General features: G+C 39.6%; 1 protein-coding gene across 1 annotated transcript; it reads left to right on the forward strand.

The window, feature by feature from the left end:
* The first annotated feature begins 13096 nt into the window (after positions 1-13096).
* On the forward strand, positions 13097-24260 carry tbata (thymus, brain and testes associated). The gene is made up of 9 exons (XM_074663702.1): positions 13097-13154; positions 13328-13598; positions 18306-18476; positions 18589-18677; positions 20793-20933; positions 21220-21301; positions 22278-22401; positions 22483-22523; positions 23107-24260. The coding sequence occupies exons 2-9, from the start codon at positions 13409-13411 to the stop codon at positions 23193-23195; spliced, it is 927 nt and encodes a 308-aa protein (XP_074519803.1). The 5' UTR covers positions 13097-13154; positions 13328-13408; the 3' UTR covers positions 23196-24260.
* The last annotated feature ends 3341 nt before the right edge of the window (positions 24261-27601 follow it).

Below are 27601 nucleotides of genomic sequence, written 5' to 3' on the forward strand. Positions count from 1 at the left end.
ATTTCACTTCCGGTTCCACCGCGGTCAGCAACAGACATTTACAAAATAAAAGCATGTGAGCAACATGCACTAATGTGCGATAAAATATTCAATGGCGTTAATAGATTGACGGGTTAACGCGAAAATAACGCGTTAACTTGCCCAGCACTAGTTATAAGTCAGGCACTGGCCTGGAACTAGCACCAGCACCAGTTCAGTGGAAAAGGGGGAGTTGTCAGCCTCTTCAGTAGCTCTTCCTTTTTCTGGATCTGATACCTGCTTTCTGCTTCTTCAGCTCTGATCACCATGAACAGCTTTACAGCTAAAGGTCTTTGTTCAGACAACATCTGCCATTTAAGCAGATATCGACACTCTTCTTTCAGAATTTGCATGTTAAATGGCAACGAACATAAGATATGCATGATCAGATTTTCTCAAACGTTTATGTGAAGGCCAAACAGACTTGAATATAAGTTAAGTCATTACCCACACCATTGAGTCTACTGTTTCATAGCACTAGCTACAGTGCTGAGGAGCTGCTGTGTCCCTATGCATCATACACAAACCCAAACAATTTAATTTCAAAGTTTTATTTTCAAAATGAATAAATAGAGCAGCACAAAGTCAAGGAGGAAAACATCAAGGCTGCGAGACATCTGTCAGGAGGATGTGTTTTTCCTCCTCTGGGATCAACAATTCATACAATTTTTGCGTCTGTGAGTCTCTTTAACAAAGACTTACCTTCTTCAAATAGTCGACAATATTTAACAGGAATGACTCACAAGTTAAAAAGCAGAAGAAAAACACACCAGTCCCTTTGTGACACAGCTCACTGCTGTCAGTAATAATCATTAGGTGGATGGATTTGTTAAAGGATGCTCATCTATACATTTGTAATGACACTTTGTTGAGTTTAATTCATTACATCTATAGTAAATGTGATATTGTCTCATACCAGGTGGATTTAGTGGGAAGTAAATATCTGTTTGTTCTGTCCTTTTTGTATTTTTGCAGGCAGGATAAAAGTTTTCTTTATTGTTAGTTTGTGAATCATGAAAGAAGCATGAAAAATAAAACAAATTCCCTCTGAATTCCTGAAAATTTGGTTTCAAAAACTCATTATTTGCTGAAGTTGTTGCACTTGAGAAATTGCTGACACCGGGACTGAAAATGAAAGTGACACACAAACCATCTGAGCCAGTTTTAGCCAAATCCATTCAGAGCAAGTGTGATGTGTCTGTTGGGACAGAGGCGTGTGGTGCATTGATTTCCCCCTGCATGACATTTTTAAACATCTAAGGTTTTATTTCTTACATTCTGGTGTTTCCCAAGCATTGATTTATAACATTTTTCTGTTATTTCTTCCAGGAGCAAACAGGATTTTCTCAGCAGGACTAGCATACCCTGAAGGAAGAAAAGATCTTATCTAGTGTTTGAGATGTACTCTCTCCTTCTGTACTTAGAGGAATTTTTAGCTCAGTTAAAAAGAAATTCAGCAGAGAAACTCGGAAAGTTCTTCCACTCTGCTGATGCAGCTTGATAATGCTGACTTGCCCATTTATCCAGTTGGTGTTCTTCGCACCAGAACACCAAGTCTCAGCAAAGTGCTCATTAAAAACTGTCCACAGAGGTCGGTCTCTCAGCCTGTCCAATGTTTAGGGGGAGGAGAGAGGCTGAACTGCCATCCTGGAAACCTCCTCGTGGATGAACAGACTTTTAATTCCTTTAAATTAAATCTAGGGGAGCAGAACACACTTTTGAGTGCCCTGGCTGTGTCTACTAAAACCCTGTTTCCACCAAGTGGTCCAGGATGGATCAGTACAGTCTGGTACAGTACAGATCGGGTCGGTAAAGCCTTCTTGGTAGACAGTGTGTTTGCCTGATGTCATTAGCCACATCAGCTACATGATAGCATGATGGCATAGCAGCTTGACACAGTGTACCCAGCTAATGAATCAAACAACAAAGAAAAACATGACACAGTAAACCAAGGAATGCTGTTTGGTGACACCCTTTTCCAAACACAAAGAGGGTTATCTGCAGGAAATCGACTGGAGATTTAACATATCTGGGTAATGTGTGGTTTTTTATTACTGCTGTTGCACAGGAAGTGATGGTTCTTTCAACCAATCAGTGGACTCCAGTGTCTCTAGCTCCACCTTCTGGGGTCAGATCAGTATGTCTGACTCCCCAACAGAAGAGTAACAAAAGTGGGACGGTACAGTTTGGTAATTCAGGGACCTGTCCCAGTTTTAGCCAAAGGAAACGCCACAAAATGCTTGCTGTACCAAGATGAACCGAACTGAACTGCTTAGTGGAAGTGGAGCTTAAGCTTCAGTACTTTGTAGGTCTATGTTGCCTTTTCTTTCGCTGTTAGCAGTTTCCTTCTTAAAGCAGATAATGTAGCATGACTTCAAAGGGGCGATGTGACCTGCATAATAATTTCCCTGTTGACTTTTTATTGGCACTTTAACAAAGCATAGTGTCATCCTAGTAATGCAAAACACTTGAGCATATGATGAGACTCTTAAAACACTCAGAGAAAGATTAAAGTCCTAGGCAATATTAAGATTTGATAACTTAGTGTATGGTTTACAGGCAGTAAATATGATTCAACAAAACTTTGACAACAGATGTTAAAACTGACCATGTTACATAAGTCACAACCAAACAAAATGCAGGGTTTATTTTATTGAATCGGTAGTTATCAAAGCGTTTGTGCCCACGTCTCCTAAAGAGGTGGGATCCAGACGTCTTTGAATTGAATCAGTGTCAGACAAGCTTTTCAAGCTCCGTTCCTCCAATATTTGTAAGGCAGGGCCAGCAGTGAATTTAAAGACACTGAGAAACAAGTTTTTGTTTTTTTGTTTTTTTATTCTAACCAGTGGTGATTGCTCTAAGACTGCAAGGGAAGCTCAGCTTCCCCTAAAATGTCCCCAAATGTGTACATTTCATTGACAAAATATGCGCTAGAATTCCTTCATCTTTTGTTCAGAATCAGCTCCTATCACAGGTAACTGGCTCCACCTCCTTCTCATTCATCTCCGCAGCGTCTCAGTACTTTAACACAGTCGGACACTGAGTGTCTTCTGACTTCAGTGGGGAAACGTAGAGTGGGTTGTTCCACTGTGGAAACTGGACGGTCATTGGATAAACGCTGGGCTTTGTCCCGCCCTCGGACACTCAGCGTCTCTGGGGGTCTATGAGGCAGTGGGCTGGCCTGGACGCTGGACTTCTGCATGATGATTGGATGATCTGTCTGAGGTCGAATCCCTTTTTGATTGACAGTGAAATGAGCCAATCAGCGATCTTGAAGTGTAACCCTCCACCGGGGCATCTTCTGAGCTTTACAGTCAGTTGTTCTGGACTGATCCCCAGTGAGTTTACTTTTCTTAAAAACGACGAGTGTTGTGTTTAAAGATTCTCTCTCTTGTCACCAATAGGCAGCTACAGCTACAGCTGTGGAGCTTCTCCCCCTGTCACTCACACTTACAGCCTGCAGGTGTAGAGAGGAGCTTCTCCTGTTTAAAGCAGCTCAAGTCTTACGCCCACAACACAATGGGCCAAGGCTGTTAAAGCGGTCTAGCTCTGCTGGCCATTGAGAGAACACTGGTAAAATCCCTGAAAAAAACACCTGGTTGGTACGACAAGGTCACAGATCATTTACTTGACAAGGAATGGAGGGTAGAATTTACGTTTAAATAAATAAAGTTATGATGTAGGCCAGAAAAAAATGAGTTTCCTCTCCTTGACTGACCAGCAGCCGCCACTGGTTCTATCAATCACATATTTTGTCCAATATCTATGCCTACTCAACCAGTCCAGGGTTTACCCTCTCACACTGAGTCAGCTGGGATAGGCTCCAGCCATCTGTGACTCTGAACAGGATAAGCAGAAGAAGATGGATGAATGAATCTATGTCTACTTTCAAACAAAGTTTTCTCACTTGGATATTTATCAGCTGAGAATGACAACTTGGTAAATTTAAGAAGAAGATGCAACAGATGCATCCCTTTTTAGACTACAGAAATAAAGCATCTGAATGAGGGGGTGTAACACTTTCTCAGTTAAAATTTGAAATTTAATCACAAAAAAAAAACAGCAAAAAAAAAAAAGACTCAAATAAAACGAGACCGGTAGCATGTGAAAGACACAGACAAAGGTCATAGTGAATATAATAACAATCAAAACTTTTGAATCATGTCGTGAAAAAAAAAAGGATCAAAAGTGTGGTGTTGGACGTGGCTGACCACACAATGGGACTTGGGACTAGCCACCACAGCTAACTAAAACTACCCAACCAGGAAAACAAATCTAACCACTTTACATTGAAACAATGCTGCAAAAATAGAACTACCAGAATACTACAGCTACACTCAAACAGCAAGCAATCTTAACATGTCCGGGTTAAAGAAAGTACTTGGATAAAGAAATAACAGATTAATGAAGGAGAAAGTTAAACCACATAAAGGAAACCTCCTCAGGCCATTGAATGGAAGCGTTATTCACTTGTGCTTTGTGTTGATTTGTGGGGTCTGATCTCACAAACTGAACTTTCATTATTTTGTAGAACACAGAAGGGAACCCTCTGGGCCTTCAAGGTATTCAGTGAAGGCCTAATAAAAAATATTGAAAGAATTTTTGTACTTCTAAATAATTTTTTTTTTTATTTATTTTGTTTTATTTTGTTTTTATTTATTTATTTTACTCAATGAAATCATAGCAATGACTTTTATATTATTTTTATAAACTTGTCTTGGCAAACAGTGGGTTAATATAACTGAATGGAAAATGGACTAATCACAGTTTTCCTTTTGATGGTATCTGGGTAAATCAGCAACACTGTCTGGCAGGCAGGGCCTTCAGTAACTGAACGAATGCCTGTGTAACTCAAGCGAATGTGGACACAATTTGACAATGACAGCTGTCTTAGCCAATCATATTTTGTTAAGTTGTGGGCGGGATCATTTCCTGTCATCTTCCAGGTATTCGCGAATACCTACCAAACACCCCCTCCCTGCTCCTCTGCACTCAGACGGGGCCATATTTTACTTGACCAAAAACACAAATAAACAGACTCCCACCGAAAAAATCTGATATCGGTCTGCATTCACGCTTTATTTAGAGAATTTTCAGCGCGTTACTTTCACACAAAAACACTGCTAAAAAAGGCTCTAGTTCTCATCGTGTCGTAAAACGGCGCTACCTCCGCTGCAGAGCCACAGCTGGCTACGAGGCTCTCATCGCTTAGTGTATCAGTCCACGCTCGCGGCGTGCAAGATATAAACAAACGCAGGTAGTCTGCCAGGACGAAGAGACACGATGAGAACTAGAGCCTTATTTAGCTGTGTTTTTGTGTGAAAGTAACGCGCTGAAAATTCTCTAAATAAAGCATGAATGCAGACCGATATCAGATTTTTTCGGTGGGAGTCCGTTTATTTGTGTTTTTGGTCAAGTAAAATATGGCCCCGTCTGAGTGCAGAGGAAACCAGCAGAGGAGCAGGGAGGGGGTGTTTGGTGCGAGTGCTCTGGGCTTCTGCTGCACAAAAACACTGCTGTAGGGGTATTTTCTGCCCTAAACCTTGTGATAGGACCCAACTTGTTCCATCCCGGAGTATCACTTTAATGGATAAGCGCCCAACTGTAGCTGTGAGGGAGTGAGGAGAAAAGAGAAGATCTAGTTGGCAGAACGTGAAGAGAAATGGCGGAAAGTAATGGAGAAGACTGTGTGGTTGCTGGATTACTTGAAACTCTGTTTTGTTTTGTTTTGTTTTTCCAATTTTATACCTTATTTCTTTTTAATTGTTTGAAGTTGTGTTAGGTGTTGCGGTGTTCAAATTTTGTAATCCCACAAAACTATCAATATGCTAAACTTCCATGTCACATGATTCTGGCTATTGTTTTTATTTCTTTGTTTGATTGTTTATTGCCAAGTGTGGTCCCATGGTCCTACTGAAGGCCCAGTGGCTGGGGCCACAGTTCGCCACTGGGAGAACAACTTTGGGAACCACTCACTATAATGTGAAATACATATAGTGGTGAAATGAGGACACACTTCAAAACAAATGTAAACATGTAAGAATAAATCTGGGACAAAGAAAAACACATTTAGTCCAGAGCAGTCATTCACAAAGGTACAGTGAGGACCCATTTATCCTCTATAGTGAAGTTCTGATTATGGTCAAAGCACTGTCAAGCTACGACCCCCTTTCACAGCACGTCTTTTTATTTCTCTTACACAGAAGGGTCATTAGAAAAGACACATGCGCCTGGCACGACCTCAGCTATTTTCCTGTAGCAGAAAAGAACAATTGAGTTCATTTGTGAGTCGAGAGAAATCATAGAAGAAAAAAAATCTAAATTTAATCTTCGGTCACTATCAGTCTATTCTTGCTCCAATGTGCTCATCAGCTGTGTCCCTGGATATTTTTTTTTATCTCATTTAAGAGTAGGCATTGGTTATGTCAAGCCCAAACACTGTTGGGTAGCCTCCAGCACCTTTTCTGTCTCTGTTCATAATCGACCTCCCATTCCAAAAAAAAACCTAAATAAAAAAAAAATCTTTAATAAGACACTCAAGTTTATTTTGAATTGAACATTTACTCATACTGTCATAAAGTAGATGTAGGAAGTGTGTGTTGGGTGCAGTCCATTGACAGTGGGTTGAAAAGGAAAAGTAGAGACAACATCTCACTCAACACTTTACTGTGAGCTGTTGTGGACAATAAAAGTGTTCCTGTTAACGTGACAGTCATGTTAACCAGCACTACGTGAGCAGCTGCTGGTGTCAGGCACTGGCAGCGTTGCCTAAGCCGCTGTCTTTGTGATGCAGCAGCAGGGTGTGCGTGTTAAAATGTAACTGCCAGCTCAGTCTCTGTGACTTCATCAGTTTCTGAATCAAACATCTGCTGTTTTTACTCCTTCTGTTGCTATAAGGCTGCAATCATTCTTCTTTGGATTTCACTTATTTCATTATTCGTCTTCTCTTATTATGTGGTTGAAGATTAGCGTTCAGATAATGTTTACTATTCAGTAAAGTATTAAATAACTCTTTCAGAGAACTTTGGTGCAGGAGAGATGAAATTGATTACAGTGCCAGTTCAAACTGATTGCCGTCATTGTGCTTTGACAAAAAAAAAACCATTTTGCTGAATGACAAAATATCAGGAAATTAAACAAAAACCCACCATTTTTCTACAGAAATGACATCCTTTGATTTTTTTTTTTAGTTTTTTTTTTTACAAAGCAGCAAGGTACTAAAGCTCGAAAGAAAGAAACAAACAATCTAACGGTTTGAAGGCATGGATTTTCAAGAGTTAACCTGACTGACTTACTGTCTAACCAATCATCCAACCAATCATCGTACAAAACAATGAACCTGACTAAGTAACCAATCATCCAACCAACAGAAAAAACAGCTAATCAATTACCCAACAAACAAACCATTCAACCAAACAATCAAACCAGCCAGCGAAAAAAAAAAAAAAAACATTCTACCATTTAACCACCAAAACAACAAATAAACTATTGTAATAATCAACCAACAAACCATTTGACCAATCCAAAAAATAACATACCATCCAACCACTCATCCACCAAACTAACAAATCTGCCAACTAATCAACCAATGAACAAACTGCTAAAACTTACGTACCAACCAACAAACAAACAAAGAATCCAACCATTCAGTCATTCAACAAACAAACCATCCAACCAATCCATTAACCAACAAAAAAATAAAAATAAAAAATACAACCAGTTCGTCAACGTACTAAAAAATCAACCTGACTAATCTACTGTCCAACTAACCAAACATTCAACTAACCAATCAATGTACGGAACAGTTAACCTGACAAACTTACTAAGTTACCAACCAACCAACAGAAAAAACAGCTACTTAGTCACACAACAAACAAACAAACCATCCAATCATTCACACGTTCAAAAAACAAACAAACCACCCAACCGTTTACCCAACTAACAAACCAGCAAACCGATCAAACAACAAACAATCAAACCATCCAAACAATCAACCGTTTTAGTAATCGACCAACAAGCTAATCAACCAATCAACACTCAAACCAACCAGCAAAAAACAAACTAACAACCAAACAACAGACCACCCAACCATTCTATCAATTAACCACCCAACCAACAAAGAAACTATTGAACTAATCAACCAACAAACCTTTGACATTTGATCAAAAAAAAACATCCAACCATTCACCCACTGAACTAACAAATCAGCTAACCAATCAACCAATGAACACACAAACTGACAAACCATTCAACCATTCAGTCATTCAACAAACAAACCAGCCAACCAATCAATTACCTGAAGAGCAAACAAATCATTCAAATAGTTAATCAAAATACTATACAAAATCAACTTAACTTACTGTCCAACTAACCAATCAACGCACAGAACAATTAACCTGACTAACTTACTTAGTAACCACACATCCGACCAAACAACCAACCAACCAACAAACAGAAAAAAACAGCTAATTAGTCTCCCAACAAACAAACTATTTAAACAATCAACAGACAAGCCATCCAATCATTCATTCACTCAAAAAACAAACCAGTCAACCAATCAACCAACCAATAATGAAACCATCCAAACAATCAACCATTTTACTAATCAACCAACAAACAATTCAACCATTCTGTCATTCAACAAACAAACCAGCCGACCAATCAATTGACCAACAAAGCAAAAAACTACCAACAAAAAAATCTGTCTTCATCATTATCAGCTCCATTGTGTTCAGTTCATCTCATCTATTTTCTGAGTAAAGTTTTATATTTTATCTCCTTTTCAGCATCTGTTGCTGGAAAATTTATCTGTGTCCTGAAACTTTCTTCGTTTTTTATTCCCAACGGCATCATTTCCTCCAGCCTCGTAGACTCTGCAGATGTCTGATCTCTTTAAAACTTTGAAAAGTTCTCAATGCCACCTCTGCATTGACACGACCAATAAAAGAGAAATGTTCTTGATGCTTTTGCGTATCTGAAAGCTCCAGGGGGTTTGTACAGCCAGACATATTTTATTCATCTTGTATTCCCATGGTAATCAGCTAACGAGATCACCTCTCATTATCAGATGATTATAGCTCATATTCTCAGAGTTGGACGGCACAAAAAGAGAAAAGGGCATAATTATCCCTCATTAAGAAGGGCAGCAGCAGTATGGGAGGTACTTTTGCCTGTTACAGTGACTGGCTTGACGTTTTGTCTCCTAAGTGACCAGAAATGTAAAAGTCTGCTTTTTGATCTCAGGAAAACAACTACATAAGACATCACAAGGAAAAAGTACAATGAGAGGATGACATTGTTTCAGTCAACAGAAATAACTCTTTAAGAGCTGGAAAAGAAGGAAAACGGACACAGTCCCCCGGGGGTTCGTCTCTCAGACTTACTACCATCTGTTTGATTAAGTTTGCTGTGAAAGCTTGAACAGACAAATTAATTGGACACAGCCAGTAGTCATATTTTGTTCCAGCCCTGTTATTTTTATTCATTCATTAATTCATTTTGTTTGTAGACATAGTTAGATGTCACTGTATTAACTCAATACTGAAAATTAACCCTGACTGGCAACCCAACAGTTTGTCAATTACGACAAGCCCCAGCCGTTTTTTTTTTTTTTTTTTTGTAAATTAAAGAGGGGGTATTACAGTGCACATCATAAATGAGTACACCCTTTTTGGAAAGTAAGATTTTAATCAACATCCCAATAAACACAAGAACAGTTCTGAGAATTTCAACATAACTGAGTTTCATACAATGTATGCTTTTCTTGTACCATGAAACTAAGGTAGTTGATAGAACCTCGAACAATTTTAGAAAAAGTGGTTGTTGCAAAAGTGAATACACCCCGAGCAAAAACTGCTACACCTAGTATTTTGTATGACTTCCATGACTTCGAGGACATCAGCAAGTCTTCAAGGCATTAATTGAACAAGTTTCTGACAGATTACAACATCTACCTTTTCCATTCTTCAAGAATGACCTCTTCCAAAGTCTTGCTGTTGGATGGAGTGTGACGCTCCACTTGTCTTCTTAGAATTCCCCATAGATACTCGATCCGATTCAGATCAGGAGACATACTTGGCCACTGAATCACCCTGACCCTGTTTTTCTTAAACAAATTTAGACCCACCTCTCCCTTCATACCCCACCCCTGGCTCCACGCCCGAAAGATGATGGACGTGCATCGTCATGGAAACGACCGTAGAAACTGCGTAGCTGACCAACATGGCGGAGGCCGTACCAGCGAACGCTCAAGGGTCAGTTCGCTTTAATATGTGAAGCCGTATTTATTGCTTTGAAAGTAGTAGTACTGTGACGAGTTTTAGTAGTATTGTAGCAAAAGATATCACAATATTTAGATATATAAAGATTTTCCGATCAAAGACGTGTGATTCTCCACATTAGAAAGGCCCAGGTTGTTGAGCTTGCCTTTGAAAGAGACTTGACCCGCAGATGTACGACGGAGTGGGAGGATGCTGTCCTCAGGAGATTTAGCTGCAACACTCACCGTTCCAGCTGTTTTAAAGGTATTTCTATCTTTAGCTCACTACTATTATTTGGGTTTCATGGTTCTTTGATTGTTGATTAGTGTTTGATGTTCACTCTAATCTTGGTGGGCTAAAGGCGCAGACTACCTGCGTTTGTTTATATCTGGCACGCCGTGCGGACAGATACACTGAGTGGCGAGCGCCTCGTACCCAGCTGTGGCTCTGCAGCGGAGGTAACGCCGTTTTACGACACGATGAGAACTAGAGCCTTATTTAGCGGTGTTTTTGTGGGAAAGTAACGCGCTGAAAATTCTCTAAATAAAGTGTGAATGCAGACCCATATCAGATTTTTTCGGTGGGAGTCTGTTTATTTGTGTTTTTGGTCAAGTAAAATATGTCCCCGTCTGAGTGCAGAGGAAACCGGCAGAGGAGCAGGGAGGGGGTGTTTGGTGCGAGCGCCCTGGGCTTCTGCTGCACAAAAACACTGCTGTAGGGGTATTTTCTGCCCTAAACCTTGTGATGGGACCCAACTTGTTCCATCCTGGAGTATCACTTTAAGGAGACATTATCTGATAAAGTGTTTCAGTGTTTTTTTTTTTCTTATCTGTACATCGTGTAAAGATACTATGGGGGGTGTAAAAACGAAAGTATAAAGCCCTCCATTTTTGAATGCTTAAACAGTCAAAAACAATAATACCATGCTAACACATTTTAAAGGAGATTCATTTTGAATTTTGATTTGCTCATGTATTAATATTTTGAGTAAAAGAAGGAAAAACTTTCCTCTGAATTAACAGTTGTGTTACAACCAAGGGACAACATCCGGTTTAGAAAAATGAAGCTGATGTGGAAGTGCTAAAAGTTGCTGTTCATTGAGAATCTGCTTGAGTCTGGCTGTAAAAAAAACAGACTTTTACGTCTTTGCTGTATCACAAAAACAGCTTGGATCTGAAACACTGGGCGTACAGGGGATGGCTTTTTTTTTTAACTCTGCAATTTAGAAGGTATTATGGTAAGGCCACACCGGACGCAAATTTTTCATCGAGATTGCATACAAAGTCAATGCAAAGATGCTTTTGGACACCGATTCTCCCCGGACGGCATGTTAGACGCGTTTGGCGCAGTGAGTTTGGAGTGTCGGCACATTTGAGGCGTCAGACGCCTCTACACCAGTGTTTCTCAATCCTGGTCCTGGAGGACCCCCTGCCCTGTTTTAGATGTTACCCCACTCCAGCACACCTGATTCAAATGGATGGCTCGTTATCAGGCTCGAGCAGAGCTTGATGACGAGCTGATCATTTGAATCAGGTGTGTTGGAGTCGGGAACATAAAAAACATGCAGGGCAGGGGTCCCCAGGACCAGGGTTGAGAAACACTGCTCTACACCATAGACTGTATAAAACATGGACGTAGTCTCGCCGACGTCACCCATCTGTTTCTGAAATGGAAAATGAAGCACATTGGCTATAGGGGCCATATTGGTAGTGGCAAGGGCTTCGCCTAGAGCCATAGGGCGCCAGCCCTCATGTGACCCTCAGCTGTGCGTCTTATTGGGGAAGCTTGCCATCTTAATACCCTCCGAATGGCCGAGTTAGAAAAACATTAACCCCCCCCTGTACAGTGGGAGCCGGTAGTAAAATTACCGACTCTACAGAGATCAGAAAAAAAGGAGCAGGCCTGAGGGAAAGTTGCTGAGGAGACAGGTTTTGAAGGTAAGTTCTGTAAATATTAGTTTCCAGCGGGATTTGACTGCACAGGTCATCACTGAGTCCGACTGTGTTTTCCTCAGTGGAGATTTGTCGCAATAATTGTAAGAGCCTGATAGAGAGGAGGAAGGTGCAGGGCAGGGGCAGAGCCAGGGAAAAGATGGAAGGTCTCTGCAGTCCTCACTTTCCTCCACCCCTTCATTATCCCCAGGGAGACCTCCAGGAACATGGGTTGGGGGTCGAGGATGAGGTCGCAGGGAACAGCCAGGTAGGGCCAGTGGAGGTGGATTACCAGGGAGAGGCGCGTTTAAATTAGCAAATTTGCGTCCGGTGTGGCAGCGGCATTAGGATCTCATTAGGACACGGCTCAGCTCAAGTGACAGTGTTTTATAAAATCTATGGTTTAAAATGAGCACAAACTTTGAAATATGATTAAAGTAAACAAGTCAGCAGCAGCAGCAGGACCTTTTCAAGACTAATCACTTTGTCCTGAGTAATTACCAAAAAGAGATCACACTATCACACCATGGTGAAAATGCTGCAGGGAACTGATGGAAAAACGTGCTCAGTTATGAATTACAGCGTCTAAATCTGGCTGCTGTCTTTTCATCAAACCTCTATTATCAACATCTTGAAAGGAAACCTACAAACTAGTAGCTCACATTGGGTTCTTTATTCACTTTGAACCTCCAGGACTTGATTTCACACATTTAGTTTGTTGTAAAGAGACAAAATGTGATTTTTTCTATTGTACCCTTGATACAAATCTATCATCTACATCATCTGTGCAGTTCAATTAACAGTGACTTTCAGTCTGCTGTACACTCTTTGTCCCAGCTCCCATTGTTCTATGTTTACTCCAAGTTTCTTAGCAACAAAGTACAACACAGGGTGTCGAGCAGCAAAGGCTGTGGACCAGAGGCTGTCTGAGGTGAAGTGATTCTGCGTAAGTGTTTTTATACTTTTCATAAATTGTTTTAGTTGGGAGAAATCTTGTGTGTTAAACAGAAGAAGTGCAGCCTTGTATTGAATTTCAAATGATTGATTTTCGCTGCTTATAACAAAGTTGGAGCTGTCTGTCTTGCACATTTTGAGAAAACTTTCTGTATTTTGTTTTAGGACATATCTTCATCACTTGTGACTTAAAGGTTTTATCCAGGCTCCATCCTAGTGTCTAAGATCCTCAGCTGCTCTTCAGACATGTCAGGATCAGGAACAAGGATCAACTCCAGGCTGATGACAGGGGAGAGGGGTCAAACTAATCCTGGATCCATCAGCGCTGAGTTCAGTAAGAGGCTGACGACAAGCAGTCCACGCTTTGGTGCTCTGAGTCATCACTCCTTCTTCTCCCGACACAACCCTCATCCAAACAGGGTGAGGCATATTCAAGGTAAGCAGCTGGCAGCGGGGCACAGCAGTGTTTCATCTTTTAAAGCTCATATCCTTTCTTTGCAGCTTGTTATCAGAGCTGAATCTTATTTTAATCTCGACAGTGATTATGCATGTGTCATATAAAATATTCCTTTCTCAGAAATGACGTTGTAATGTTCCTATAAAACTTTGTTTCCAATTTCTCTGAAGCAACCAGCAGTTCACTCTGGGTTTTAATTCACACATAGTTGGTAATGACAAGCAGGAGATTGAACATTTATCATAAGAAGAAAGAAATGAAAAACTTTTTGATTATAGAAATAATGACCACTCACCTTTTCTTTCTCAATTGAGCCTTACATATTTTACAGCACATTTGTTTGCTTCATTTCTGTCCGGTACCGCTGTCTCTGCCCCTGGATACAAAGCGTCCTCAAAAGCTGCTGATGAATTTTGTAACCCAGACTCATCATGCAGAGGTTCAAAAATCCAATTTTCAGATAAGCCAGGTCATGTGGAGTAATGCCCCCCGACAAATTCAAAGCTGTTTGCGAGTCAGATTTAATACTTTCACTCCCATTAGATGTATGAGACTTAATCTTGGTTAATCCAGTGTCTGTGCTCACACTTCAAGGCTGATGTGACTTCTTGCTCTGACTTGTTAAAAATATTCACACATCATGGATAAGACCAAGTCAGGAAATATACAACTCAGTTCTGCTTCTTAAAGAAGGTGTTTTATTAAGCTTTTTATTGTCCCTCTGGTGCCCCTGTAGTAGATTCACATGTTTTACAGCTTAAAAAATACATGTTTTCCAACACAGATGTTTAGGAAAACTCTTATTTCAGCATCTGTCTGAAAATCTTTGTTTTAGAAACTGTCTCTTAAAGGCCCCCTGCTTCACAAACCCCCTTCCCTCTGATTGGCCAGCCATCTGGAGGCCTGTCAGACCATAGACTGTAAAAACAATGGATGTCATGTTGCTTGGCTCGAAGTGAGGTCACCACAAAACTGCTCCCCCTGGTGGCTGGCAGCAGAATAGGTCAAAAGCTCTGTCTCCCCAGTCATCCCAGATGGGCTGTGGTCAAACTTTAAAAAATTAATTCACCTGATAGAAATGTTTCTCTCATCCATATGTTGTGGTGATATGAAGATATTATTTGGCTGCCTTACGTTCAAGTCCTCTGTATTCTGGAAGCTACTTCTTCATTAGTTGAAAAACCAGGCTCTACGTTACATTTACCGATGATTGGCAGCTGACAGTCTTGTGTATTGTTTTCAGGATTTGTAAAATGTATCTGGAGGGAGAGCCAAGAAGAGATTAGACTCTCAAAAGAAAGAAGAAAGAAGAAGAAGAAGAAGAAGAAGAGAAAGAAAAAGATTTCTTTTTTCACCCAGCTCTGCTCAGATTCTCCCAGGGTCCCTCATAGTCTGTACAGCACAGACTCTGGCTGTGATGGGAATTTTTGGCTTCAAAACAGTAAAATGGTGAAAGGTGAAGCCAGGTTGTCCACTCTGTGTACAGCCTTTGTATCAGACACAGCTATGGGCAGACCTTGGTGTTTGAGGCCTGCCCCACCAGTGAGGAGATCCTTATGTGGTGACCTCATCATTTCAGCAACTCTAGTGAAGATCTCACACTACTCCCAGAAGAGGACATTTTTAAGATTACTACAGACACATTTTACAATTTAAAACAGTCTTAAAATCTGCGCTCATTGAGCGTGAACATCTAGCATTACTTTTTATGTCCATGTTCAAAATATGGGGTTGCAAAATATCCCTCTTTAAACAATACCCCTCTTTAACATAATGCTGCAGTGAGGAGTTTTTTTTTTAACATCAGTTGCGGTGAATAACATAATTAACAGAATTTAGTTCATTCCTGTACCTATCTCTTCTTATTCTATTTATTTTTTAATGCTTAAAAACTTTTTAACCAGACATCCAGCATTTTTCTTGGTCAACTTCAGAGATAAAGCTTTTTCTTATTTCAAACATTTCATCTTTTTTTCTGTGATGGCTTCATTTAGGCTTTTTATACATTTTGTACATATAGCTAAGTATTTTTAAAAGCAAATACCATCTCATTTGTTTTTAAAAACAAATGAAGGAAAGGGGCTTACACTAACTGTGCTGTACCTGCGAATAAGTGCAGCTTGAAGCATGCCAAATACATCTCAGTGTTTTCAGAGATGAAACCCGTACATACAGCCGACCTAAGACGCAAACTTTTGAAAACGGCCTCCAGAGTGGGATTTTTCTGAAACGCTGCTGACACCATTGCTGTGCAAACAGTAAGCTGGCGTTTTGGGTGGAAACACTGATGTAACACTCCGCTTCACGTGAGTGCATAAACAGGACAACAGTCCCGTTGTTATGATAGTCGCAAACTACCGTGTTGTGCTTCTGCTGCTCAATCTGCTGAATCTGCTGGCTGTCTTTCAACAAAATGTGCATCTGTTGCTCCACTTTGGCACTTAGCATTCCCCAATACACCAGATGATCGGCTCAACTCTTCTTCAGTGGAGATCTCCCAAAAGCTGCTTTTGGACAAGACAGTTTAATGCAGATTTTTTTCACTGAGTTTTCAGTTTTCCGGCGTAAACATGAAACCATGAAACTGGAATCTTTTCAAATCTTCAGTTTGGCAGGGTTTTCAAAAACATTGTTTTTAGCTACATATAAAATGTATAAAAAGTAGGGCTGTGACTTTAACGGGTTAATTAGATTAATTAATTACACCGCACATTAACGCGTTATAAAAATCAACGCAAGATTAACTCATTGGCTGCCAGACATTTTCAGAGCATCTTGAATGATCTTTTAAGACCCAAATAATAATGTTTTGTGTGACTATGTAAACAAAAAAAAAACAAGTTACTTAAGAAGAGTGGACTCTCTTCTTTTATGTCTCTTTTCCTGTTTTTGGTCCAAAAAACCGGAAATATCAAACTTTTTTGATCGTGTTCATCTCGGGCGCTCCATCCTTTGCTCCTCTCCATGATCTCCGTCGTCTTTTCTCACGATGGCGCCGCTCTTTTTCTCTGAACTACCGTGACACATCTTCGAGTCAGCATGAGCTGCCTGAACTTTCCTGACTTTCAGCGTCTCTCTGTGTCTCTGTCATCTCACATTTCTCCTAATATCCATGCTGAGCTCTCATCCAAAGAGCACACCACCCACAGTAGTTTACGAGCAGGATTTTGATTGACAAGCTCCACCAGACTCCACCTCCCTCCGCTGAAAAATATGATTTACTCCTATAGACGCAGTAAACAGTAATCCAACGTCAATGGCAGGGAACACAGACATTTTAAATAATATTGACCAGTTGAAAAAAAGAAAAGGATTTACAGATCTTCTCTTTTTCGTGAATTCATTTGATTAGTCATGCGCTATAATTTTGTAATGTCCTAGAATTCAAATTCTTTATGTGGGGACCTTAAACAGATATAAGATTAAAATGTGATTAATTAGATCAATTAATAACAAATCTTGTAAATAATTTGATTATTTTCTAACCTCCTGACAGCACTATTTACCACATAATGGCTGATGAATGTACTTGAAAGTAGTGTCCACAAAAAAAAAAACATCTTCTAAACAAAATAAACAGGATTTTGTTGTTTAAACTTGTGTATGAGAATATTCAATGATTTAGTCTTTTACCAAAATCTGTTTAGCTTGAAAAGTGTTGCTTCTGATGTTGAATATTGATGTGATGAAAATGCGATTAATTACGATTAATTAATTACAAATGGCATAATTAATTTGATTAATTTTTTTAATCAAGTCCCACCACTAATAAAAAGATGAGAGTTTTTTTCCTTACGACTCGTGTGGACATGGCTTCAGTCAGTCAGTAGGTTGATAATAGTAGCTTTAGCACCCACTCTTGATTGTTATTATCAGCCAATTATCTGATCAATTTTCATACAAAGCAGGTTTGTTCATTCTTTCTGACCATCAGTATCCACCAAATGACCCAATAAAACACACTTTAACAGATAAACAGCACATCACTCAAAGACATAAGAGAGACTAAATTAAGAAAACAACTCAACAGGGATATAAATTCCCTGAATGGGAGGATGCAGACACAGCAGGTCTCTGGTCTTGCTCACTGGACTTGTAAATGCCTTGAACCTTTTGAGCCACTAATTGGTCTCTACTGAGGGTGGAAGATAAACAGCATCAGAAAGACTTTCTTTATCCCACCAGCTCTCTTCCTTTGTAGTTTTTGCCTCCTCTGCATCATTGAGCCAACAAGCTTCAGCACCACAGATGAGCACAGGAGTAAACAGAGTTGTTTTAAACACCCCTGAGAAGCTATTACCATAAAACTGCAGCTGTTCATGAAGAATGATCTCTCTCAAGGGCATGCTTGCTAACAAAAACCTGTTTAAACACTTGTTGATTTTAACTCCAGGGTGATTATTTGCAGCGCTAAATACATAATGAGTAAAAAAGGACTTAAAGTGAGGCTTTGCTTTTAAATTGGAGCCAATAAAGGAGTCAGTTCACATCCTGGTGTGGAAGAAACACTCTCTGAGGAGAGTTGTAAATCACAGGTTAACAGAAATGTTTCGTGATGAGCTCAGTACTTTGAGTATTAATGGGTATCTGAAAGAAATGAAAACACGTTGACAAAGCCTTTTGAATGTAGTTTTTGTAAACATGTGCTCTGAGCTGAGGGAACTCTCATCTCTCTTTTCCCCACAGGACTCAATGGTCGTCCTGTTTGCACGGTGCGAGATGATTGGTACGTCACCTCGTCATTATTTCCCCATCCGCTCCTCAAGAGTCACGTCTTCAGAAGAGCAGCTGATCCGCCGGCAGCTTTACCGCTCGCTAAGAATCTTTTCGGAATCAGTAATAACAAAAAGAAATCAGGTTTGTTTACACTTGCGCACTTAGTTCTTTTATCACTCTGCTAGGCTGAGCCTTCAAAGAACACCTGTTGTTCATCAAAATAAAGGAGATATCCGTCTCTTTTGATTCACAGCGCTCTTTTCAGAAGCATGGAAGGATGAGCTGAAAGACCTTGCAGCAAAAGTTGCTTTTTGCTCTCAGGCACAAAAAGAGAAAAAAGAGGTAAATGCAATCCTGTGTGCTGTAGCTTTTGAACCTTTGAAACACTTTTTATTTTGCCAACTTGAAGGATTCTGACCTTATGCTGCTCACTGTGGGTTGTTTGCGGCTGTTGTTCTCTTGACAGGGATAAACATCGGCTCCATCATGAACTTTATCCTTCAAATAGATAAAAAGGCGAATAATTAATTATTTTAAAATAAAAAAATCAAACAAACTGAAGTCTCAGTGGTACAAACCTGTAATAATAAACCAAGGTTCTGTATGAAAGTCATGATAAAAAATCTGCCTGAGAGTCATAACCCAGGGTCAAAATACCCACTGGGCTTCTGAAGCTTTATCACCTGAAGCACCAAACTCCTTGGTGCCTCTTGCATAAGCTGCAAACGTCAGCCTAAGTACATAAATCTTTACCTTTGTCGATATAATTGACAGGTCAGTCTGAAGCTAACAGACTGTACATTGTGGATCCAGCCGTGCATTAGCTCCACCAACCATCACAATTGGAATCCTGTGGACTGGAAACTGTACTATTTTCAGAAAACCCATCAGAGAAGATTATGTAGCTCCACAGAGAAGTGGCCAAGCCTAACAGCTGGTTTAAGATGCAAGTCAGTGACTTGGCTACATCCTAATCACTGCTAATTAAGGTTAAAATAGTTTTGGATTTTTCAATATAATTTAGTTGTAGTTAGTTTTGACATTTTTTTTCCCATTACAGTTTAGTTTTAATTAGTTTTAGAGCAGACATTCTAGTTTTTATTTAGTTTTGATTTTTGCAACAAGGCTTAGTTTCAGTTTAGTTTTAGTTTAGTTTCAGTTTAGTTTTAGTTTCTCATACCTTATTAACCAGGTGCAGGATTCAAAAAGGTCAGAGTAAATATTTTGTGATACAGTTTATTTTCAAGTCCAACATAGTGCTCACTGCTCAGTCAATGCTGATACTGAACTGTTGGCTGCTGCCTTCAACACAAAAAATAATATAAACTTGAATAAACAAATATAAACATAAATTATGTAAAACAATGAAATATGAGCTTTAATAATTAGAAACCTGGACTCTGTAACAATAAAGTCAGACTTAAATTCAATGAAACTATTGCAGATGCTCTGATTCATTGCTCCCCTACGTTTTGTCGCAGCACAGCGCACAGCCAGTCAGTGCAGTAAACAAGCACGTCCCAGTACGTCGCTATGATGGTGCCGTACAGCACTGACAACTGCCGAAAACCGTCTCAAAATTGGTTGGGAAAATGTGTTGGATTAATTTAAATTCTAAAGGCTGTTAATATTTTCAAAAACTATAACTTAGGACATTTTGTCTTTAATTTTAGTTAGTTTCAGTTAGTTTTATGAACACAAGATACAGTTATAGTTTCCTTATCGTTTTTGTTTTCTTTTTCTAGTTTTTATTAGTTTCAGTTAACTGCAATGTATTTTAAATTACAGTTTTCGTTTTTGGTTTAGTTAACTAGTAGTGAACTATTATAACCTTGCTACTAATTAGCATTAAAGTGATATGATTCCATCAACACATTTATCCCGTTGGCTACAAAATGGTCAGTGCTACTAAGCATTCACTCACCAATACACTTAACTCACTGTTTGCTATAATATGCTAGTTGAAATAATCTTTCAAAGCATAGCTTTTGGCTACTTTGTGGTTGGTGCTAATTAGCATCTGCTAGTCTGCCCATACCCAAAGCTAATATACTGTGGTTGATTATACCAAAAAAGGAACACTTTCATCCACATAAGACAAATAGCATGCTATTGTTAGCATTTTGTAGGAATTCTTGCTTTGCTGAATTTAAGCTAGCAGATTCTTTATTTAGCTTCTGGTTGTTCAGTTTGTAATGTAATAACTCAGTTAAAGGAAAAAAAAAAAACATCTTTAAAATTAGTTTTATAAGGCATAGATACGGAAGCCCTAAAAGGTCATGACTAGATTGATTTTATTTTATCTGTTCTGACTTTTAGATTGCCAGAAAATAATCTTGTTTTCTCAAAAACAGCTGAAGTCAATATTATTTTTCTTAATGGAGAAAATAAAATGTATTCAATCATGACCTTTATGGCCTTCCATGTATTACATCCATCTTTGTCAATTTGTTCCAGGAGGAAGAACTTGTTCGTCGAAAGACCCAATATTCAGCTGATACAGGAAGAATCATCCCACCATCCTCCAGGTCTTACCAGCGTCGATCCCATCCTCAGCGTCTGATGTATCCTCAGCCCCTCCATGACCAGGAGCTCATGGTGACGCCTGCTTTTCTTTTTTCTTCTCCTGCCATGGTGAAAAATCTATTCTGTGGGGTCCTTTGCAGCTGAAACAAGGAGAACCATTGTAATACCATGTTTCTGAAAAGAACCAGATTGTATTAAATTGACTTGCAGATATAAAGGAGCTGTCTGACATCATCAAAATTCATGAGATTATGCCGCTGCTGTCTGAGTCTGAAATGTTTTTGCGTTGTTGGAAAATATCCTCCAGCCTGGTTAATCAGGCTAACCATGTCACATTCCCTCTGTGCTTTTTTGGCAGGTGTTGGAGCTGCTTTGTCAGATCTTACAGACAGATTCTCTGTCAGCAGTCCAACAGTGGCTTCTGCTCGCTGGCCAGAGAGGTAAAAAGGATTGTTGGTGCCACTTTGTGCTTAAACTGAGTAGTTAAAAACTTGTAGGAAGGAAAAGTCAGGGCACTGAGAGAAGAGTATTTTCAAAACACCAGTTTTTGCCCTGGTTTCTCAGTAAAAAAAAGATCAAATTTCAACACAGTTTTGCATGTTGTGTCTGTTATGTGCACCTATTGTCTGGTTAACTAAGTAAATACTAAAGATCATGAAAAGAAAAACCTTTTTTTTTTTCAAGAAAAGGAAACCTCTGTGAAAACTTCTAAACTTGATTTGAAATTTTCTCAATCTGTGTTGATACCTTGTCATATCAGCTAAAAGAGCAAACCAGACCATCAGCTTAAAGGAGTATTCTGCTCATTTTTAGGCCTTTAATGTTCCCTCTGCTAGCTATGTTGCGGTTTTACTTGATTTTCAGCTTGAAATCATTTTCAAACTTTACTATAAGACTCTACGGCCTCTTTAAGGCCCTCCCAGAATTCAATAACCCAACATTCTGGAAGCCTCCTCTACTGTTGCCATGTGGCAAAATAATGTTTCTGAATTTTTCAAACCAAAAGTCTGGTCCAATTTGTGATGTCACAAGTTGAGGCATGTATTGTGTTATTCTCACTGAGTTCTCGTGTGACTATTTGATTGAGCTGCTTGAAGCAGTCTCAAGTCCACCCATCGTACTTTTTTTAAATTGATTTATTGATTTATTTATAACCAGTAGTTCATTTCACACATTAGTGTTCATATTGTTGTGGTTGATTGGTGTGTTTTCAGTTCACGCTCAAAGATTTAGTTGTATTTGACAGCTGAAAAAATCAAAGAAAGCTGAAGGAATTTTTTTTTCTGTAGTGATTTTGTAGCATTCAAGAAGAATCACAATGTAATGTAATCATTTTAATGCAGTCCTGCCCCACATCACTGTTAAAAAGAAGCTGAAATCTTCTCCTCATTTGTTTGCGATGGTCTTTTCCCTCAGAGAAAGACCTGGTGATGGGCATGCTCAGACACGCTCTGGACGGGGTCGACCTCTCCGGCCCTCACCAGCCGTTATACACGTGGCCATCATTTGACCAGTCATGGAGGAAACCACAGAGAATCAGGTCAGGCTGATTACTGGAGTCTTTGTTATCTAACATACGACAAGAAATGTGTTGTAATGTTTTTGTTATCTACCTTTGCAGCCCACAGAAAGTGAACCGAGCTTTCAGCAGCGACAAACCAGGTAGCACACAATGTCCTTCTCTTTAAATCAAAAGTTTTTGATTCAACTCTTCTTATTATCTTCTACCTGCTGTTTTCTTTACCTGCCCTCCAAATTCTTTGTATATGTGTTCTTAAAGACAAAGAGTACACAGGTCCAAGGCTCAAGTGATTGGAAAAACTGTTAAATATAAAAGGAAGACGGAGCCCTTGGGCTTTATTTTGCTCCAAGCTAGATAAATCCGGTTCAAATGTGGAACAAACAGTGTTTTTACCTTCAAAGTTTCAGTTAGCGTTCGATGCCTGAGAAAACATAATCAAAAAGAAACCAAAGAGCTCTTGTAATGCAACAAAGCAGCTTTTAGAGTTCCCTCAGTCCAGCCTTCTTTATAAAAACCACAACCACTTAAGAAAAGTTTAATTTCCTGTACTTTGTTCACAACTCTGCACCATGATGCTAAAATGCCTTATCGTGATGCAGAAAAATTGCAATTCAGTCAACAACAATAAAAAAAATCTGGTCAACAAGCTTCCTACAGCTGTGATAGATGACAGGGGTCAGTTATTTCTTATCATTGTTCTCACATTTGAAAACTCTTCTGCAGAAAGGATTGGTGATGCAGAGGTCCTTGAAATCCATACGGAGACATCCAGTCCTTCTCAAGAGGAAGCAGCTGGGCCGAGCAGTGCGTAGAATTCCTTTCATCACGGGGAGATATTACAGTTTCTCATTTCCTACTACATTAGCACCTGGGGTCTGCAACCTTTAGTATCAAAGGAAACACTTAGACTCGTCTCTCCTGAATTCAGGTCAGAGCCACAACATCTACTTCACCTTCACAACGAAGACAACAAAAAGTCTATACAGAGTTCAAATATATTCTCTAAATACCTAAACAAGAAGATACGATTTGAATTTAGGAAATAATGGAACTACAAAAAGAGTACTTTAATATGATATCATGTATAGATGATGTCTCTCAACTCCTCAATTTTTGTTGTTTGCTAAATACTTTCCACATATCACACACGTATATTAAGTCGGCACATTTTTGTAGATGCAGTTATCTTCCCAGGGCTGTAAAACTTGAGGTTAGCCACAGGTGCATGGAAAGTTGGTGGGCTGTTGATGTTGTAGGAGGTGAAATAGAGCAGTGGCAGGCTTTATTGACAGATGGGATGAAGATTTAGTTAAAAAAAAATGTTAACGCGTGATTTTATTTAGTGTCAGTGTCTTTAATCATCAACAACTGGAAACTGAAAGATTTTTTTTATTTATTTTACATATACATAAATACTGTTTCTTTTTAAAGCTACAAGGAGCCTCTGCTAACGAGTCAAAGAGCTGCATCAGGCTCTAGAGCCACAGGTTGAAGACCCCTGGTTGGCATCATGGCACACTTGTTATCAAAGGGTTTGTTTGTTGGAATATTGTGTTAGCATGTGACTCAGAACCATTTGTATACATATGCATATGTGTGTTTAAAAAGTGTAGCCTTGTCCTTTACTGTCACCTCTTCTAACTTTTGACTTAAACTTTTTATGACATTTTCATTGTTTTTCCATGTTTTCCAACTGTTAAAAAAAAACCTGATTGTATAAAAAACAGACAATACAGATATAGAAAAATACTCAACAGGGGTAACATTATCATTGCAAAACAAAAAAAAAAACTGACAAGCAAAAATGACATTTAAAATCAACTCAACAAAAATATAAACGCAACACTTTTGTTTTTGCGCCCAATTTTTCATGAGATGGACTTGAAGGTCTAAAATTAATTCCAGATATACAATATTACCATTTCTCTAAAACATTGATCACAAATCTGTCTAAATGTTTGATAGTGAGCACTTCTGCCTTGCTGAGATAATCCATCCCACCTCACAGGTGTGCCACATCAAGATGCTGATCTGACATCATGATGAGTGCACAGGTGTACCTTATACTGCCCACAATAAAAAGCCACTGTGAAATGCGCAGTTTTGTCTCACAGCAAAATGCCACAGATGTAGCAAGCATTGAGGGAGTGTGCAATTGGCATGCTGACAGCAGGAATGTCAACCAGATCTGTTGCTCGTGCATTGAATGTTCATTTTTCCACCATAAGCCGTCTCCAAAGGCGTTTCAGAGAATATGGCAGTACATCCAACCGGCCTCACAACCGTAGACCACGTGTAACCACACCAGCCCAGGACCTCCACATCCAGCAGGTTCACCTCCAAGATCGTCTGAGACCAGCCACTCAGACAGCTGCTGAAACAATTGGTTTGCATAACCAAAGAATTTCTGCACAAACTGTCAGAAAATGTCTCAGGGAATCTCAACTGCATGCTGGTTGTCCTCATCGGGGTCTTCACCTGACTCCAGATTGTCGCCGTGGGCAAATGCTCACATTCAATGGCGTCTGGCACGTTGGAAATGCGTTCTCTTCACGGATGAATCTCGCTTTACATTGTGCAGGGCAGATGATAGACAGTGTTTGTAGCGTCATGTGGGTGAGCACTTTGCTGATGTCAGTGTTGTGGATGGAGTGGCCCATGGTGGTGGTGGGGTTATGGTATGGGCAGGCATCTGTTTTGGACGAAGAACCCAGGTGCATTTTATTGATGGCATTTTGAATGCACAGAGATACCGTGATGAGATCCTGAGGCCCATTGTTGTTCCATACATCCATGAACATCACCTCATGTTTCAGCAAGATAATGCACGGCCCCATGTTGCAAGGATCTGTACACAATATTTGGAAGCTGAAAATGTCCCAGTTCTTGCATGGCCAGCATACTCACCGGACATGTCGCCCATTGAGCATGTTTGGGATGTGCTTGACCGGCGTATACGACAGCGTGAACCAGTTCTCACTAATATCCAGCAACTTCACAGCCATTGAAGAGGAGTGAACCAACATTCCACAGGCCACAATTGACAATCTGTTCAACTATGCAAAGAAGATGTGTTGCACTGCATGAGGGGAATGGTGGTCACACCAGATACTGACTGGTTCTGAGTCCCCAGACCCCCAATAAAGCAAAACAAATACTGCACATTTCATTTTATTGTGGACAGTCTAAGGCACACCTGTGCACTAAACATGGCGTCTGATCAGCATCTTGATGTGGCACACCTGTGAGGTGGGATGGATTATCTCAGCAAAGCTGAAGTGCTCACTATCAAACATTTAGACAGATTTGTGAACAATGTTTGAGAGAAATGATAATATTGTTTATCTGGAATGAATTTTAGATCTTTGAGTCCAACTCATGAAAAATGGGAGCAAAAACAAAAGTGTTGCATCTATATTTTTGTTGAGTGTAAATTATATGCAGGACTAAATTACAATGTCTTTAATAAGAATGCAAAGAAATACAAATAACACATTTCCACAGCCATGATAAAATTGCATGGGAGCGCTAAGTTGTCCAAGTTGCTGCAGAAAATTGTGTTTCTGTAAAATTACAGGAAGTTGTCAGCCTACATCATTCAACAAAGCTCTAACAAGCCTGTAAGGCTGTGTGGATATGCAGCACACTGTTAATAATTATCAGTCAAAACTGGTCCTGTTCAGTGACTTTTACTTTTTAAATGCAAGGGATATGAAGGGTTATCGGAGCACAAAGATCAGAAACCCCCAAAACCTGACAAATTATTTCAAGCTGTAAAGAAGACCCACTTAGGTTTCAGTGGGTTCAACATATTTTTAATGAGACACAGTGACTCAAAAAGTGCTGTACCCAGAGTGTGAATTACACAGTGGCCTTCGGGGGAGCCCTAATTTTTAGCATGTGCATCACAACTTTTTAACTCACATGTATGTGCATATTTTATTACCCATGTGTAGCCATTAGCAGGTTTACAGAAGAAAAAGTCCACTATAACTACAGCAATTGTGCAATACTGTATTTAAAATTTCATAAAGGCACCATAGCAGCAATCCCTCTCAACATCCCTCTGCAACTTATTGAACCGTATCATGTAAACTGTTCAGATCAATGTGGCAGTGGCAGCTTTTCTGGCTCCCAAATCTCTAAAGTGCCCCTCATTTAAGTTTTACAGAAATAAAGCAGCAGATAAGGCTTAAAAAGCTGGCCAAATCCCCCACAAAGGTATGTAGTAAGTTAACTCACCAGTGCAAACAGAGCCTCTGCTCAGGTGCAGCAGCTTACTGTAACGTCAAGCTCCGATATCAAGAGAGGCTCATTAAAAATCATTTCCATCACAGTTCAGAAACAGGCACATTACAAATTGAAAATTTTCAGCGCGCCCTCTGAATGTGTCAGGTAACGCTTCAGGGGAGCGCCTGATCCTTTCAGAGGAGAGGAGCTCCCCTTAGCTCCCTGTAATTCAAACCCTGCCTTTACCAAATGGTTGATCAGCAAGTTAAAGGGTTCCCCAACCTTTAACACTCAGATTATGACAATCCATGTAGTGGAGCAAAAGGAAAATCAAACTGCAGGAATAATAAACACTCACCAGCCAGTTTCTTAAGAGCTCATAAACTCAAATACCTAATCAGCCAATCACAGAAACACAACTAAATTCAATTTTTAAACCCTTAGAGATGTTGTAAAACCAGCAACAGCTCATCTTCATCTCAACACCTTAATGTAACACATTCTGTAGGCAGAGAACATCCGTCAGCCCAGATTGAGAAAAACTTAAGATTCCATGTGTGAGTGTTGTGTTAGAAAATGAGACGAGAAAACTTTAACCACTCTTCAAAAGACGATCCCTCTCCTCATATTGCATCAACTTCTCGTTATATCAATATAATGACTTCAAAAGGACGACTAGGAAGAGAATCTGACATTCTCAGACTCCTTCAAATGTCTTTGTAGAGAAAGTATTTTCATTGCTGTTTATTTCTGTTAACGCTTCTGAATTTTAAACAGACTTCTTGTTTTTCTGTCTGTGTTTGACGTAGCAGGTCTCACAGTACCTGCGTCACTTGTACATCAATCCACTGCAACAGCACATCCTTAGTAATAGATAATGATTTATTTGTCCTTAAGCACATAACGCATCAGCGGTATCCTCACAGGGAGGCTTTGCTGCTGCTGTTTGTGCTCCTTTGTGGGATATGAACTCTTACTGTTCTGCTTC

The sequence above is a fragment of the Halichoeres trimaculatus genome, unplaced genomic scaffold, assembly GCF_033239565.1.
Source record: "Halichoeres trimaculatus isolate MK-OKI-2021-1 unplaced genomic scaffold, fHalTri1.1 fHalTri1_scaffold_23, whole genome shotgun sequence".
Classification (NCBI taxonomy): domain Eukaryota; kingdom Metazoa; phylum Chordata; class Actinopteri; order Labriformes; family Labridae; genus Halichoeres; species Halichoeres trimaculatus.

What these genes read in the sequence shown, in the direction of transcription:
- tbata (XM_074663702.1), top strand. Translation starts at nt 13,409, where the DNA reads ATGTCAGGATCAGGAACAAGGATCAACTCCAGGCTGATGACAGGGGAG. An exon ending in TCTGCTCGCTGGCCAGAGAG is followed by an intron (nt 21,302 to 22,277) that starts GTAAAAAGGATT and finishes CTTTTCCCTCAG; the next exon opens with AGAAAGACCTGGTGATGGGC. An exon ending in AGGAAACCACAGAGAATCAG is followed by an intron (nt 22,402 to 22,482) that starts GTCAGGCTGATT and finishes CTACCTTTGCAG; the next exon opens with CCCACAGAAAGTGAACCGAG.